We start from the raw sequence: 17991 nt of genomic DNA on the forward strand, positions 1-17991 counted from the left end.
TTCACATTCTCTCTACATATAACTACCTATTAGGCTATTACTATTCTACCAGATCGGCTGATTGTCATTATCTTTTTAACAACTGCTCATTATCATTTTTTTTTCTAAATTTGTTTTTTTACTCTTACACATGCAAAGCACGTGTGTTATAACTAGTCATCTCCTTTAGTGTTAACAGCTTCACAAAAAAATATGTATGCCATAAATATCCATGTTAGAGAGAAGGATAAATTGAAGCAAAAAATGTGAAAAAGTAAAATAATAAAAGAAAAAGAGAAAAACAAAAATTACAAAAGATAAAAGACAAGAAGGTTAATTCGTGCAGTTGCACTAGTAGCATATATAATAGTTTTGCTAGTTGATCCCGAAGCACTGCGTGTGACGAAATTAAGTTTGGTTTCTTTTAAGTTTCGGGAGCAAATGAGTTTTACAACCTCATGTAAAAAAAAAAAAAAGAGTTTTACAACCCAACCGAACCAGCTTTGGAACCCAGCCGGTGAACATAGAAACCTTTGCAACCTGAGATGTCTTTTGTCGGAAAATCTCCATTGAAAGGGGGTAGAGTCTCCATCTTGATAAAAAATCTGGATTTTTATTTTCTTTCTTGTATAAGTAAATTTCATCTTCTTTTTATATATACTGGAATCCATGTTCTCTTACTAGAATGGCATCACAAGCCCTCTACGGACCTTAGAATTCGAAGCTCCATCCATAATCCAGATTTGGAGTCGGATAGGTATGACACTTTCTTACAATTTGATTCTGATTTTGAGTTTTTGTTTCTGGGTCTGGTTATAATAATAAGACAAATGCTAACAGTCAAATCATACATTTATTGTAGACGTTTAGAAATTACAGACTTTATTTAAATAATAATTAGATATATATGACATGATTATCTTTACAAAGTTTGTGCTTTCATATCAAAGCTTTGCTCATAGGAACGGATTGTTGTAGTACTTACTAAGAATATACATAGTCGTAGGTCAGTTAAGAAGTCAAGAACGTGTCGGGCAGTATCCGAATGGGCAAGTCTTCCCAAGGACATTCTCTTTTCGGTGTTGTGCAAGTTGTTCGAAGTTCGAACCCATTGACCATGTTCGTCTGGCTACTCTTTGCAAGCATTGGCAGAAAGTTTCCTAGGAGCATAATGATACAACTAACCTCTAGCGCAACCTACTTCCAATGCTCATGATCTCCCTTAGCAGCACTACAAACCCAATGGTTTATAGCATTTTCGTAGGCAAAACCTATACAAACATTCAATTATCGGTGCATCGCAGATGCGCGGGCGGGATGAGTTGAAGAAGTGCTACGACTACTACGTCCGTAAGGTTGTATTATCCGCCGACCCCTGTTTGAATCCGGATAATTATGTGGCTGTGGCAATCTATGACTATCATGGCTGGTTGGCTTTCATCAAAGCAGGACAAAGAGTTTGAACTTACATTTAGGAACCAACATGTTTGTGTTCTGATGCTATCTTTTACAGAAATGAAATTTATGCAGTTGGATGAGGAGGAATGATTATGTCAATTGATGTCAATAGTAGTAATGATCCTTCGCGCTCGCCAAAACCAATTAGACTGACACCCCTTAAACCAATGGTACACCAAGAAATAATCTGTTCAATTCAACCTAGAATTAGCCTATATAATGAAGTATAATCTGTAAGTGAATCACCAAGCAATAATCTGTTCAATTCAACCTATATCTAAAAGGATGAGTCTCAGCAGGAGAGTAGTCTTCAGGCACCGGCTGTCGTTTCCAGTCTCACTGTTCATGCTCGTTCTCTGGCACCATCTCTTCCACCAGCAGCTTCCGCTCCCCTTCACCGACAAGGACCACCACCAGGTTTTGGGAATCAGCCTCGTCCTCCTTGCTCTTATTGCCATGATTCCAACCATGCTCGTGCGACATGTTGGAAATTATATCCACACCTTAGGCCTAAGAGGCCTCATTATCGACCCCAGGCGAAAGCAGCTCTTCAATTAGTTCCGGAACTCGATATCTATGGTGTGGTTGGGCATGATTATCATACTGCTGGAGGAGCACCTACAGTCTCCATCGTTGGCCGCGGTCCAATTGGTATGTTTTTTAATATTTCTCACTCTGTTAGTTTTGATACATGGATTATTGATTCTGGTGCATCTGATCATATGACTTATGACAAATTTTATTTCACCGTATTGTCCCATCCACCCGTACCCTATGTTACTAATGCTAATGGTGAGGCATTCCCCGTGTTAGGGACAAGGTCCGTTCGTATTACTCCCACCATAGAGCTTCACAATGTCCTTTATGTACCTGCTTTATCCCATCATTTGATATCTGTTCCCCAATTGAACGCTGATGCTCAGTGCTCTGTGACCTTTTTTCCTATGTATGTGATATTTCAGGATCTTCTCACCGGACGGGCAATTGGTCGGGGGTATCTGAGGGGCCGGTTGTTTCATCTGGATCTGACATACGCAGGGAAAAAACCAGGGGGACAGTCTCGGACCGCTTTACTCTCCACTTCTGACAAGCTAAGTGAAGTTTGGTTATGGCATCGTCGCTTAGGGCATCCATTTTTTAGTATTATGAAAAAATCCATGCCTACTTTATTTCTTAGTGTGGACGAGTCTTGTTTATGTTGTGAGATATGTGTTTTAGGCAAGAGTCATCGATCTACCTATTCCCCTAGTACTTCTACTAAAAGTTCTCTTCCTTTTGAATTAATTCATTCTGATGTTTGGGGACCCTCTAAAGAGTCTACTGTGTCCGGAATGCGTTATTTTGTGTCCTTTATTGATGATTGCACACATATTTCCTGGATTGTTTTTCTTAAAAATAAAAATGAGGTTTTTCCAGCATTTCGTGCCTTCTATGCCAATGTCCAAACACAATATAATGCTACCATTCGAGTTCTTCGTTCTGATAATGAGGGGGGAATATGTGAATCATGACTTTCAGGAGTTCTTTAACGCACACGAGATTGTTCATCAAACAACATGTCCTTACACACCTGAGCAAAATGGGGTTTCTGAAAGGAAAAATCATCATTTACTTGATATGGCTCGGTGTATTCTTTTTAGTGCCCACATGCCTAAATACCTTTGGGGTGATGCTGTCATTGCTTCCGCCCACCTTATTAATCGTGCTCCATCTCGTGTTCTTCAAGGGAAAGTTCCATATGAGGTGCTTGCATCTCATGTCAAATTATCCTCTTTTCATAATCTTCCTGCCCGTGTTTTCGGTTGTGTTGCTTTTGTTCATCTTCCGCAACATCAGCGGGTCTAAATTAGATGCGGGGCAGTTAAATGTGTGTTTGTTGGGTACGGAGGCCATCAGAAATGGTACCGGTGCTACCATCCCCCTACTCGGAAGTACTATGTCACTATGGATGTTACCTTTTTTGAGGATATGAGTTATTTTTCCTCTTCTGATACTGCTCTTCAGGGGGAGAATTCCTATTTTGAAGAGCTCTATCATGGAGAGGGGGAGACAAGTAAGCCAGTCGATATGGTAACAAGTTCTGTTGAGATTACCAAAGTGTCAACCACACAGGCACCACCGGAGGTCGTCACTCAAGAGATTCAGGCACCGGAAGCTGACAACACAACTGCCCCTCATGTATCTCGTACTACTGTTTATACCCCTGATCAATGCTCTCCTGGTACAGAAGATCACTCATCTGAGGTTAGTCATTCTATTCAGGCTAATAGTAGACAATATGTTTTGCCAAATAGGTCTACTCGAGGTCAACCAACAAAAAAATATGAACCTACCCTTCAGACTAAAGCCAAGTATCCGGTGGTCAATTTTATATCTACCAAAAGATTATCTAAATCATATGAGTCATTTGTGAATCAAATATCTACTGTATCAATACCTAACAAAGTGCAGGATGCATTAGGCGATCCAAAATGGAGGAAAGCAATGGAAGAAGAGATGGAAGCATTACAAAATAACAATACTTGGGAGCTTGTACCTCCACCATATGGCAAGAAGACTGTAGGATGTCGATGGGTGTTTACAGTAAAGCATAATCCAGATGGGTCAATAAGCCGATATAAAGCACGCCTAGTAGCAAAAGGGTTCACCCAGACATATGGCATAGACTATGATGAGACATTTGCACCTGTTGCAAAGATAAACACTATCCGGGTATTGCTCTCTATCGCTGCTAACTTGAACTGGCCACTTAGGCAGTTTGATGTTAAGAATGCATTCCTTCATGGAGAACTAACAGAGGAAGTATACATGAATCTTCCGCCTGGATATGTGACCGCTTCTCCAAGTAACTCTGTATGCAGATTGAGAAAGTCTTTGTATGGTCTTAAACAGTCACCTCGTGCTTGGTTTGGAAGATTTTCACAATTCATGAGGAAAATTGGATACATGCAGAGTAATTCAGACCACACATTATTTCTCAAACACCAACAAGGGAAGGTAACAGCTCTAATCATATATGTTGACGATATGGTAGTTACTGGTAATGATACTATTGAGGTGGACATATTACAAAAGCAGCTAGCCACAGAGTTTGAGATGAAGGACCTAGGTACACTCAAGTACTTCTTGGGTATTGAGGTAGCCCGGGGAAGTGATGGTATCTATCTATGTCAGAGGAAGTACATCCTTGATCTACTAACAGAGACAGGCATGTTAGATTGCACTCCAATTGATACTCCTATTGAGCAGAACCATCGGTTAGCAGAGTATTCAGATCAAGTGCCCATTGACAAAACTCGTTATCAGAGGCTAGTTGGACGCCTGATTTATTTGTCACATACCAGGCCAGATGTTGCGTATGCAGTAAGTGTAGTGAGTCAGTTCATGCATAATCCGAGTGTGGATCATATAGATGCTGTTGTGAGGATTTTGAGATACTTGAAGTCCGCTCCAGGGAGAGGAGTAATGTTTTCTAATCACAACAATATCCTCGAGATTTGTGGCTTCACAGATGCAAACTGGACTGGAAATATTACCGATCGGAGGTCCACATCAGGGTACTTTACCTTTGTTGGAGGCAATCTTGTTACGTGGAGGAGTAAGAAACAAAATGTGGTAGCTCGATCTAGTGCTGAAGCAGAATACAGAGGTATGGCTCAGGGAGTGTGCGAATTATTATGGCTTAGAAGTTTGCTACAAGATTTGGGTATTAAGCCTGAATGTGCTATGCAGTTGTACTGTGACAACAAGGCAGCCATTGATATCTCCCATAATCCGGTGCAACATGATCGTACAAAACATGTGGAGGTTGATCGTCATTTTATAAAGGAGAAGCTAGAGGCGAAGATCATCAGTTTTCCTTTTGTTTCTACAGAAGAGCAACTTGTCGATATGCTCACAAAAGGAGTGTCTAAAAAGGTCTTTTATGATTCACTTAGCAAGTTGGGCATGGTTGATATGTATGCGCCAACTTGAGGGGGAGTGTCGGAGTTAGTGGAAATGCCAATGATTTGTGGAAATTAGTGGAATAGTTAGTGGAAGTTAGTGGAAATTAATAGGTAGAATAGTGCTAGAATTAGCCTATATAATGAAGTATAATCTGTAAATGAATAACCAAGCAATAATCTGTTCAATTCAACTCCTATGTTCCCAACCACAGCAATCTGGGCATATTTTGTTGAATTAACCAATGGCGAGTTGTTGCATGTTCGAAGGTTTTTGAAACCAAAAGAAGGTATATATTAATCAAAACCTGGGGGTTATCAATTTCGTGGTGTACAAGGTGTTGTTCAACGAGGACGATGGGAAAGTTGTGAAGCAGGATCCGGTAGACAGCATCGGGGATGATGCTTTGTTCTTAGGTCATAATTAATTAATCATTCAATGGCCGTTTTGGCTTCAAACTTTCCTAGGTGCCAACCAAATTCTATTTACTTCACAAGTTACACTGGATATGGTGGTTCGGGTATCTATAATATTGCAGACAAAACTGTCACACAACACTACCCGGCCTCCAGATCCTAGTGAGACCTGCATCCGACCCTTGATATGGATTCTGCTACCATTTAATGTTCTTGGCTAGCTTCTTCTCACATATTGCAATCTTGCTGCAGTCTTCAATTGTTGCTCACAGTTGTATGATATGGATGATATTAATATTGATTATAATTTTTTTTTCTCTTTTGAGACAAATAATAATGATCATTGTATGATATACTTTTTCTAGCATGCCTTCTATGTGCTTGTTCAGAGAAGTGTCGTCGTGTGAGTAGACATTCTTATGTCATGGTTCTGGTGCATTTACTTTTGAACAAGAAACATTTGTAACTTCTTACAGGCTGATTGCCCTCAGGATAGTGAACTGCATGGTATTCTGAACTTCTAATTACATTTTTTCTGTTCATTCTGCTCTAGATTTTGTTGATGATAAACAAAGAGTCATGACAAATTCTTCTCAATAGTATCAGAAAAGGAAATCGCTGCTAAGGAAGAGAGTTCACTAAAAGGGGAACATGCCCTTTCCTAAATCCCCCAACTTGGTGAATACCATGAGAAAGGCTCAGACTATATCTCACGGGAGAGGCTGTAACAGTTGTCCAGTTTCAGTAACTGTAATATGCAAAAACAATGTACATGAGACATACAGATCCTTCCACACAAACTCTGAGTTGGGTTCTTCTGTTGAACTGAAAGAGCTCCGGCTTGCTCACAATGTTATTGAGGTTGGTGCTGATTTTATATGCCTGTTAGAAAACATTCTTTGTAAAATGTAGATTGTATACGGAGCTGCTTTGTTGTTCTTCTTCTTTTTTGCTTGTCATTGCAATTACTCTTGTTGCTTAGTCTTGGCAGTTACTTTTTTTGCTTGTTTGCTATTCTAAGTACTGGCTTCCAACTGTTTTAGTGATAATCACATGTTTTTCTTTTCACTTCTATGCTGAAGCTTAGTTTGTTAATTATGTAAGTACTTTAACTGTAAATATGTTTTGTTCAGGATCTTCCTGATGAGTTGGCTCAGTATAGGGAACTCTAGAATCTGGATCTGGGGAATAATGTGATCACCAGCTAGTCTGAACTTAAGGTTAGAAGCAGGAAACTGAAGCGTTTTATATTTTTATAATTTGCTTTATTTAATAGTCTTCTTACCAAGGTTGTTTCTTATATTATGACTTTCTGGGGTAGGTACTTGGATCCTTGGCCAATCTGAAGAATCTCAATCTCCAAGGAAACCTGTTGCGGAAAAGGATAAATTAGCAAAGAAGATAATAGTTAACATCTTGCTGTTTTTTTTTTCTGGATCTCTGTCAATTCCAGTTTGTTACTGTAGACACATGAAATTTAATGAAGTAAATCATCTTCATTAAATTATTAAATCGACTAAAAGCCCGATAAAATTGCACACGTGGCCAAAAGTCAACAAAGTTTGTGTGGATCCGAATAAAATTTGTGTCAGTACATAAACAGATGATCGTAATCGAAGCTACGTGATTCCGACGTAAATCGGAAAATTGAATGTCATTAACGATTCGAAATGGTAATCGGACATTTGATTAAATTAATAAATTCTTTAACGGTTATAATTAAGTCAATTATTTTCTGTTTAATTTAGTTATGAGAATAACTAATTTTAAATTAATCGGAAAATACATATTGATTTAATTATACAATTAAAGAAATTTATTATTTTAGTGTCATTAAAATATTCTATAAAATAGAAACATTGACACTATAAATACCCCTTTCAACATGAAGAGAAGGGGGATTTTTAGACTTGAGGAGAAGAAGGGAGAACATCACTTGAGTAAGATCACTCTCGACAAATCCCGAAGTCTGTCAAATCCACGAAAAACCATCAAGCGGCCAAATCGCTCGTTCTTCATCAAATCCAAATCCAAACTCAAGTCCACGAAGAATCATCAAGCGGTCAAATCGCTCGTTCTTCATCAAATCCAAATCCAACCACAAGTCCACGAAGAATAATCAAGCGGCCAAATCGCTCGTTATTCATCAAATCCAAATCCAAATCCGAACTCAAGTCCACGAAGAATCATCAAGCGACAAAATCGCTCGTTCTTCATCAAATCTAAATCCAAATCAAACTGAAATTCTCAAGATCAAGTGCACGTCACCCTTGAGCCAAGTCATATACGGAGATAGAATCAGAGGAGTTCACAAAGATTGTAACCCCGCGCTTGATATTCAATAAATCACATTTTATTTGTACACGTGTCTGCATTCTCTTATTGGTTTTCAGATTCTCGTTCTACAAATTGGCACACCCAGTGGGACATTTTTGGCCTCTCATCTCCTTCTCCGAAGAAATCTTTCATTTGTGCGATGGCTTCCAAGAACAACCAAGCCGTTCCACTGAAGAAATATAAGTCCACAACCGCGAGGTCAAATGGAGAGGCCGAACCGGTGAAGAAATCCAAACGAGCATTCTCCAAATCAAAGAGTGAACTAATTGCCCTTGTCACCCGGAGCGTGGCTAGAGCTCAATCCACGACGTTTATGGCACTTGCTAGTAAGACTCGTCAACCAGTCATAACCTTGGAGATCTTGGGAGCAATAAATCATGCCTCTCAAAGTGGGAGGAAGCAAGTGTCAAAGGAGAATGATCCAAAGGAGCAATCTCCTCTATCCGTTCATGGTGATGGCCCTATCCTGGAAGACGTTTTCTCTGATGACGAATCAAGCACGGCATCATACCATGGAAGTCCCAAAGAAGATGGCGATAACTTTCATTCTATGACACATGAATCCTCTTCTGACAATACGCAAGTCTTGGTGACGGGGGCATCCACAGTCGAGGAGCAACTCTCCAATCTGTTGGAGATGGTTGAAAAGCTCACCCGAACGGTTGAAGAAAAGGATGTGCAAATCGCTGAGCTCTATAGCAAGTTGGAAGATCACAATGATGAGAACTCCACCAAAGGGTCGCCTGGCAGGAGCAAAGTAAATGAAAAGGGAGAAACGTCCAAGAACGATGGCGACGCGCTTGGTTCCTTATCACTCCAGCAATTGCAGGACATCATCACCAACTCAATTCAGGCTCAATATGGAGGTCCTTCTCGTGACTCCCTTACTTACTCTAAACCCTAGACGAAGAGGATCGACAGCTTAAGGATGACGCTGGGGTATCAGCCACCAAATTTCAACAATTTGAAGCTAAAGGGAACCCAAAGCAACACATCGCCCACTTTGTGGAGACTTGCAGTAACGCCGGGAGAAAATGTTGTGGACTTCATTACTGGAAGAATTATACAATGCTATGGTATACCGCGATGCATCATTACAGACAACGCCAAGTACTTCTCGAATACCGCAGCATGAAATTTGAGCAAGAAATTTAACTTCAGGCTTCACTTCTCTTTGATGTATAACGCTCCGGCAAATGGATTGGCAGAAGCATTCAATAAAACGCTATGTAACATTTTGAAGAAAACTATCAGCGAGAAGCAGAGGGATTGGGATGAGAAATTGGGCGAAGCTCTCTGGGCTTACAGAACGACGTATCGGACAGCCACAAATGCTACACCTTATTCTCTCGTCTATGGTGTCGAATTACCATTAGAGAAAGAAATCCCGTCATTAAGAATCGCTTTGCAAGAAGGTCTCACAAATGAAGAAAATGTCAAGTTGCGCCTGCAAGAGTTAGAAACTTTGGACAAGAAGAGGCTTGATGCACAACAACACCTGGAATGCTACCAAGCTCGGATGTCACACGTCTTCAACAAAAGTGTTCGAGCACGGTCATTTCAAGTTAATGATTTAGTCCTTGCTGTTCGAAGACCCATCATTATGACGCACAAGTCGGGCTCCAAATTCAAGTCAAAGTGGGATGGTCCCTACGTCGTCAGAGAAGTTTACACCAATGGAGCTTATAAAATTGTGGCGGAAGACGGTTTGAGGATCAGTCCCATCAACGGTAAGTTATTGAAGAAGTACCATGTTTGAAGACAAAAAAAATGCTCCAAGTCTGCACGAGCCTAAACTGCACAAGACACAAAAAAAAAACAAAAAAAAATGCTCCAAGTCTGCACGAGCCTAAACTGCACAAGACACAAAACAAAAACAAAAAAAAGCTCCAAGTCTGCACGAGCCTAAACTGCACAAGACAACACCATAAAAAAAACCCTTGAACTACATGATGACTTGATTCCTTCTTTGGAAAGATACGTAGGCATCTTGAGAATAACAATCTTAAGTTCAGTCACATAAAAAAAAAGGGTTTGATTGAAAAAAAAGAGAGAAGAGATGAGCAAATCCTGATCATTTAAGTCAGCTGTCACATCCAGATCAAACCCTTGAAGCTGATCCGACGTTCTTCAAAACTGGCTCGTAACTTCTTTGTCTCCTCAATCTTTATTGCAGTTAGTTCTGAAATCTCTCGGATTTGGCACTTTTTCTGTTCTAAATCAACAAGTCTTACATCGTGAAGAAAAAAAAAGTTTGCATCTAGCAAGTCCAACGTCTGCTCTAGAATCTATTGTTGTTCCTTCAAGTTCTCAAGGGAATCAAGCATAGACTGACGTCGATCAAAAGTATTTTTCCGAATTTCTTGGGTTGTCGTGATCAAGCGAAGCTCTACAAACGTCTGAACTTAGCACCTTGTCGCCTTACCTGGGCATTTGGTATCTGGCTACTTGACGATTCACAGCGTAAGTCCATTGCAAGACAGGAATTTAACTGCCATAGAATAAAGCTTTAAAAGCAAATGGCCTGGTAAAAGAGGGATATACGATTAAGGTGGCACCATCATGTTGCTCATCTTCGACATCGTCAAGGATAGTGATCATTCCGTCCTTGAAACTCTTGAAAGCGGCCATGGTGAATGTGATGTGTAAAGCCTAACACGCTTTTGTTGACTGTCGTCAAGTCTATGAAGTGAGAGCAGTCAAGCGATTAGGTCGTTTACGTTCTTCAAAATCTTGAAAGCCGCCATGGTGAATGTGATGCGTAAAGCCTAACACGCTTTTGTTGACTACCGTCAAGTCTATGAAGTGAGATCAGTCAAGCGATTAGGTCGTTTACGTTCTTCAAACTCTTGAAAGCCGCCATGGTGAATGTGATGCGTAAAGGCTAACACGCTTTTGTTGACTGCCGTCAAGTCTATGAAGTGAGAGCGGTCAAGCGATTAGGTCGTTTACGTTCTTCAAACTCTTGAAAGCCGCCATGGTGAATGTGATGCGTAAAGCCTAACACGATTTTGTTGATTGCCGTCAAGTCTATGAAGTGAGAGCAGTCAAGTGATTAGGTCGTTTACGTTCTTCAAACTCTTGAAAGCCGCCATGGTGAATGTGATGCGTAAAGCCTAACACGCTTTTTGTTGACTGCTGTCAAGTCTATGAAATGAGAGCAGTCAAACGATTAGGTCGTTTACGTTCTTCAAACTCTTGAAAGCCGCCTTGGTGAATGTGATGCGTAAAGCCTAACACGCTTTTGTTGACTGCCGTCAAGTCTATGAAGTGAGAGCAGTCAAGCGATTAGGTCGTTTACGTTCTTCAAACTCTTGAAAGCCGCCATGGTGAATGTGATGCGTAAAGCCTAACACGCTTTTGTTGACTGCTGTCAAGTCTATGAAGTGAGAGCAGTCAAGCGATTAGGTCGTTTACGTTCTTCAAACTCTTGAAAGCCGCCATGGTGAATGTGATGCGTAAAGCCTAACACGCTTTTGTTGACTGCTGTCAAGTCTATGAAGTGAGAGCAGTCAAGCGATTAGGTCGTTTACGTTCTTCAAACTCTTGAAAGCCGCCATGGTGAATGTGATACGTAAAGCCTTACACGCTTTTGTTGACTACTGTCAAGTCTATGAAATGAGAGCAGTCAAGCGATTAGGTCGTTTACGTTCTTCAAATCTGCCAAAAATCAACGCGTTTTGAAAGCAGTGAGATGGCTACATCGACTGCGACTCTCAAATTTGTCTTCAAAATCCTACAAAAACAAGGTAAAAAAAATCAGTCAAAAAAAAAATAAAAAAAATCAAACCATGTGCAAAAAAAAAAGGAGTCAAAAATCAGTCCATGACCAAAAAAAAATATCAAATAAAAAAATATCAAATCCTCAAACCGAGCCAAGCTGATGAGCTGAACCGAGATGAGGAGCCAAGCCGAGGAGCCGGGCCGAAACTTTAAAGATGCAATCATGACTCTCTATTTTTTTTTCTCCATTTTGTCTCCCCCTTTCGTTTTCCCTCCCTCTCTCTCTCCCTCTTTTTCTCTTTTTTTGTCTCCCAGTTCTGTCTCTCTCTCTCTCTCTCCTTTTTCCTTTCTTTTTCTCCCTCTTTCTTCTCATCTTCCAATTCCGTGTCTTTTTTTTCTTTTCTTTTTCTTTTTTTTCCCTCTCTCTCTCTCTCTCTCTCCCTCTCTCTCTCTCTCTCACGACATCTTCGTCTTCATCTTTTTCTTCTCATCTTCTTCTTTTCTCTGTCACTCTCGTTTCGATTTTCTCGAACAAAATGAGGAAGCAGAAAGGAGAAGGAGCTAGGAGCAAGCCCTGTCCTTCCAGGTTGGCGGCGTCGCTGCTGTCGTCCGGTTCTACTGCCTCGTTTGGCTTCGGTGGCTACGTCGACAACTCCCACCTCGGTGCTTCTTCCTCCTGCGGTGATGATTCTAGGCCTTATTTGGAGGTGGATAGTGTTCTGTCTCTACATTTGAAGAGGCCTACTTATTGGTGAACTAGGCAAGTGCGATGAGTGTATTACAAGCTGTTAATTAGATTGAGTGGCAGTCATGATTGCCCACTACTGATAAAGAATCATTTGAAAAAAAAAAGTGTGTTGTCGATGAAAAAAAATACTAATCAGATTGGTTGGCCTTCATCATTCCACTACTGAAAAGAAATTAAAAAAAACTGCAATTGATGAATATCTTATGTCTAATAGACTTGAAGAATTTCTTGATGATGCTGAGGAATACAAGTTGTCAAACATCCTATGGTAAAAGTGGAGATAAAAAGAATTACTGCGAAATTGGCGGAGCCTTGGAAGCTAGCTCCATAAATTTTCCAAATCAAAAGTGCATACTTCAAGATACGTCTTCGGTACGTGAATGACGACATACCTGCATCACGACTTGAAGTGGGGGCATTTGTAGACACATGAAATTTAATGAAGTAAATAATCTTCGTTAAATGATTAAATCGACCAAGAGCCCGACAATATTGCACACGTGGCCAAAAGTCAACAAAGTTGGTGTGGATCCGAATAAAACTCGTGTCAGTACATAAACGGATGATCGTAATCGAAGCTACGTGATTCCGATGTAAATCAGAAAATTGAATGTCATTGACGATTCGAAATGGTAATCGGACATTTGATTAAATTAATAAATTTTTTAACGGTTATAATTAAGTCAATTATTTTATGTTTAATTTAGTTATAAGAATAACTAATTTTAAATTAATCGGAAAATATATATTGAGTTAATTATACAATTAAAGAAATTAATTATTTTAGTGTCATTAAAATATTTTACAAAATAGAAACATTGACACTATAAATACTCCTTTCAACATGAAGAGAAGGGAGATTTTTAGACTTAAGGAGAAGAAGGGAAAAAATCACTTGAGTAAGATCACTTTCGACAAATCCCGAAGTCTGTCAAATCCACGAAGAACCATCAAGCGGCCAAATCGCTCGTTCTTCATCAAATCTAAATCCAAACACAAGTCCACGAAGAATCATCAAGCGGCCAAATCGCTTGTTCTTCATCAAATCCAAATCCAACCTCAAGTCCACGAAGAATCATCAAGCGGCCAAATCGCTCGTTCTTCATCAAATCCAAATCCAAATCCGAACTCAAGTCCACGAAGAATCATCAAGCGGCCAAATTGCTCGTTCTTCATCAAATCTAAATCTAAATCAAACTCAAATTCTCAAGATCAAGTGCACGTCACCCTTGAGCCAAGTCATATACAGAGATAGAATCAGAGAAGTTTACAAAGATTGTAACCCCGCACTTGATATTTAATAAATCACATTTTATTTGTACACGTGTCTGCATTCTCTTATTGGTTTTCAGATTCTCGTTCTACAGTTACACGTTCTCATGAAAACCATATATATGTAGATTAAAAAGATGTTACCAAACCTGCATGTTTTCAATGAAAGACCAATATACAAATACACCAAGAATGAGAAGGTTTGCACGGGTTTATGCAGTTGCTGAAGAAGAACAAAAACAAGGCCCAAAACATCAAGGGTTTGGTAAAACTAAGGATAGTAATCTTGATGTTTGAGTCCAATTTAACAAAAGGTTAAATTCTAAGCGATTTAGTCCAAAGACCGATACTTGTGGTCTAAAATATTTTTATTATTTTTATTTAACAGGATTTGTGGAATCCTATAGAATCCTATGAAAATAGGGAAGTTGTTCGTTGAAATCATAAGTAATCATGAACTGTCAAAGTCGGCAAGAAAGTGAAAATCTTTGTTATAATCAGAATCTAACTCTCTATAGAAGTAAATCTATAATCCTTTAAGACGAAGAAATCGCTGAAATTTTAATCAAATCACTGTATAAAGCGGTGAAGAGCACATAAGAATACATAACTCTCAATATACAAATCAGCACATCTGCTAAACAAAACCCCTCGGGCAAACCTTATTCTCAAGACCTCTCTAAGGCAACTATTGAATTAGCTTCCAAACTGCTAAAGACCTCACGTTCTTAGCAACAACATCCACACCGCTAAAGACCTAACGTCCTTAGTAAGATTCTCCAATTTACTTATTAAAACTATGTTTACTCGCATCCCAGCGAGTAAGTATCGATAGAAACTCGTAGCGAGACGCGAAAGAAGACTTAGACATATCAGACGACCTTCACGTTGGACTGATTGAAGGAACGTTCTCAACCTTCATCACATTCGCCGACATTAGAAATCAAGACAACACAAGTCAAAATCAACGCATTCATTCTCGTACGCAAGTACTGGCACGCCTACGCATTAGCTCCAAATAGAGAACGTTCTACAACTCGAATCCACCAGCAGCTAGAACACTTGATAGTGCTAGAGAATTGAATATGAAGAGGAAAGGGAATAGGGAGATAGCCAACAAGAATGTCTCGGACCAGGAAGTTTTGGTCCAGGGGGATGAAGAAGGGGATAGCATCAAGAAGAAGAAGAGACATCAGGCTGTAAATGAAGAATTTAGTAATCTTAAAGATGCTGCTGATTTGGAGCAATCAAAGGGAAAGAAGGTGGTGAGGAGTCCCTATGCCATCACTTCAAGTAAAGCTAAGAAGCGGAGCACAGGATCCACTTTACCACTATTGCCAGTAGATGAAATAGGAGTTGGCGGTCCATCAACATGGGACTGATGTAATGTAAAATTTTGACACATAATAATTTGCTCCATGTCAAGAACCCTATAGATATGTGGGATAAGTTTTAACCATTGGCATGCAGGCTACAATGAGTAATTGGTTTTGGCTGTTATTCTGTAGCAAACTAAATTATACTTGGGTTCCACATTTCTTAAGTTTTGTTTGATGTACTGTTTGCTGTTAATTAAGCAATAAGATATTGTGGGTTAACTTTCCAGGAAAGCAGTTAGGCTGAGGACAATATCTTGTTTCTTAGTTGTGCTGATTCCAAGTTTGATTGACTAATTAGTTAATGTATACCTGCAGAGAGGACTAACTAAACATGTTAGGATTCTTTCAATCTTTCAGGTCAACTTTGGAGATTGCTAACCTTTTCATTGCCTTTGAATCCAAGTATGAAATCGCCATTCATTATCTTTTTAAGAAATGGGTTTCTCTGACCTTTTTAGTTTCTCATAAGATTATTTAGTGTTTAGTACCAGCAGAGTTTGGTGGTGAGTGCGACTTTCTATGGTCCTACATGTGGATACTTTGAGAATTTGAGGCAAAGTTCACACTGTAGCCAAAACCAGACAAAGTCATAGTCTGAGACTCAGGAGTGTTAAGAATCTAGTTACAAACGTGCTGGGCATGTTAAGCAATTTATTTTTTGTTATTGCTTTGCTCGATAGTATATTACACTTTGTTAATCACAAGTTGGGTCTATCAAATAAAAATGTTATTAACGGACAAAAAGTAGAAAAAAATATATACTTATCCAGGGAAGATGATGATATATTAATACATTGAAGGTAAACATAATAGCCTGATTCGATAAGTAAACAAACTGTCTTAAACTCAAAAACGAAAAAAGGTCAATATCAAAACTGTTCAACTAAACCTATAGGTGGAAAATTGGCCCAATGCCGGCCCGAGCTCATTAGCGGCCCGGTCTGAGTCCATTATTATAATGGACCGGGTCGGATTGAGATATTTTGATCCATGAGTCCGGCACGGCTTTAGTTCGTTTTTAACCCGGTATGGTCTGGGCATGATAAATTCATGGGCCGGCCCGTTAAATACATAATTTTATATTATTTATATAAATATTTAAACAATTATCATTATTAGACATGAATATTAGACTTTTTTAATTAAAATCTCTTAATTATTTCAACTATAATATTTCACAAATATTATCAAAACAGTGAAAAAAAACGTCATTGTTTTGACATACGTAACGTTTTAGAAATAAGAAATGAAAGATGTTGTAGTATTTTATTTATTTTTTTTACTATTCTAAATAGTTATATAAACAAATATTCTAAGTGCATAATATTTTTGTATTTTAATTGTGTCATATAATGCTAATGGGTCGGGTCGACCCGACATAAGCTTGGGCCGTGGCCGGGCTTAATATTTAACCAAATGAGCCGGCCCAAACCCGGCATAATAAATAAATGTGCCGGCCCGAGTACGGCATAAGCACGGTTTTGGCTATTTTAAAATGGGTCGGCCGGCCAGACCCGGCTCGTTTGCCACCTCTAACTCAACCTTAATCGGGTAAATTTATGATGAATGGTTGTTAATGACAACGTAACTCAAAAATCTATTCAAAGGTCAGGTTGGAATTGGATTTATTAACAAACTCGAAAATTCCATAGATGCTGCTACTATATGTGGGAGATCAACTTTGGTTTGCAACTAAAATCTCTAATAAATTAGTGTGTATTAGTTGTTTTGTAGTATTTTTCTTATATATACAAAAGAAAATTAACAAATGGTAGTCAAGAAATGCAATCTAAATTGCGGCTTTGACGTAGAATTATCAAAGAAAAAGTCTAGGATGAGGGCACATACAGGCTCATTCATATGATGCGATGTCATGCACTTTGATTGAAGAGGAAAGCTCCTACTACATGATGATATTGAAACAAATTCATCAATTCGAAGGCAAAAACAATCACGGTTACTTCGATCATGATTATCGCAATTTAATTTCCAAATTGGTAGGCTACTGCTTGAACGTACTATTAAAGCAAGCCGGCGCCACAAGCTCGATCTCAATCCATATCAAATGTACGTTGATAATTCTCATGTCCATCTACAAAGTCTGCTAGAAATCTCACCATCCCATCAAAGGAAAATGCAAATTAATAACGCGATTCTAAACTGAAAAACACATGACATGCGTGACACAAACAACGCACATATATAGATTTAGATAAAACTTATAAGTTGGCTAATATTCTATGATCCACAATCAGGTCAATAGAGAATGTCTTTCCCAGACTTAGCCTCTGGTTTGCATGCTTTATCTTCTCGGTTAGATGTAGAAGTCGCTGTGCAACCCACAATTAGTCTGTTGTCTGCATGTTTCATATGCAGATTTCATAGATCATCCATATTCAAAGATATCGATGTCAATCGACTTTGTAGTCGTTAAGCTAGCTTCATTCGATTAAGATATTTATAGTAATTTATAACATAGTTATGTGCATATGTAGATAAGCAGTTAAGCACCACACTGCGTTTAAGATAGAACCAACTTAATTTAATGATGGAGATATGTTAGCACAATTTAGTCAGTATGCATCTAATGTTACATACTTAGATCGTGGAACATTACGCTGTAATGCATGAAAAAAAAATTGTAATCATGTCTTGATATATAATTTGATCCGTCTTTTGTTATTAGATAGTGATCTTTGTGGTCGGGTAGCTAGGTACTAATTAATTAGTAAGC

The 17991-nt window shown here is 39.0% G+C and overlaps 2 protein-coding genes across 2 annotated transcripts in view; one reads left to right on the forward strand and one right to left on the reverse strand.

Annotated features, from left to right (window-relative positions):
* Nucleotides 1-524: 524 nt before the first annotated feature.
* LOC126787192 (uncharacterized) lies at nucleotides 525-5961 on the forward strand. Its single transcript, XM_050513113.1, is given in 6 exon segments — nucleotides 525-558; nucleotides 664-736; nucleotides 986-1079; nucleotides 1284-1436; nucleotides 5720-5800; nucleotides 5803-5961. Coding segments are annotated over 6 exon segments (594 nt in total).
* The window catches only part of LOC126788376 (DNA-directed RNA polymerase I subunit RPA12-like), a 265399-nt gene continuing 247944 nt past the window's right edge, over nucleotides 537-17991 (reverse strand). Inside the window, exon 7 of the mRNA XM_050514364.1 lies at nucleotides 537-546. The gene's annotated coding sequence lies outside the window, so the exon portion shown is untranslated. The remainder of the gene's footprint in view (nucleotides 547-17991) is intronic.

Source organism: Argentina anserina, chromosome 3 (assembly GCF_933775445.1).
Source record: "Argentina anserina chromosome 3, drPotAnse1.1, whole genome shotgun sequence".
NCBI classification, from domain to species: domain Eukaryota; kingdom Viridiplantae; phylum Streptophyta; class Magnoliopsida; order Rosales; family Rosaceae; genus Argentina; species Argentina anserina.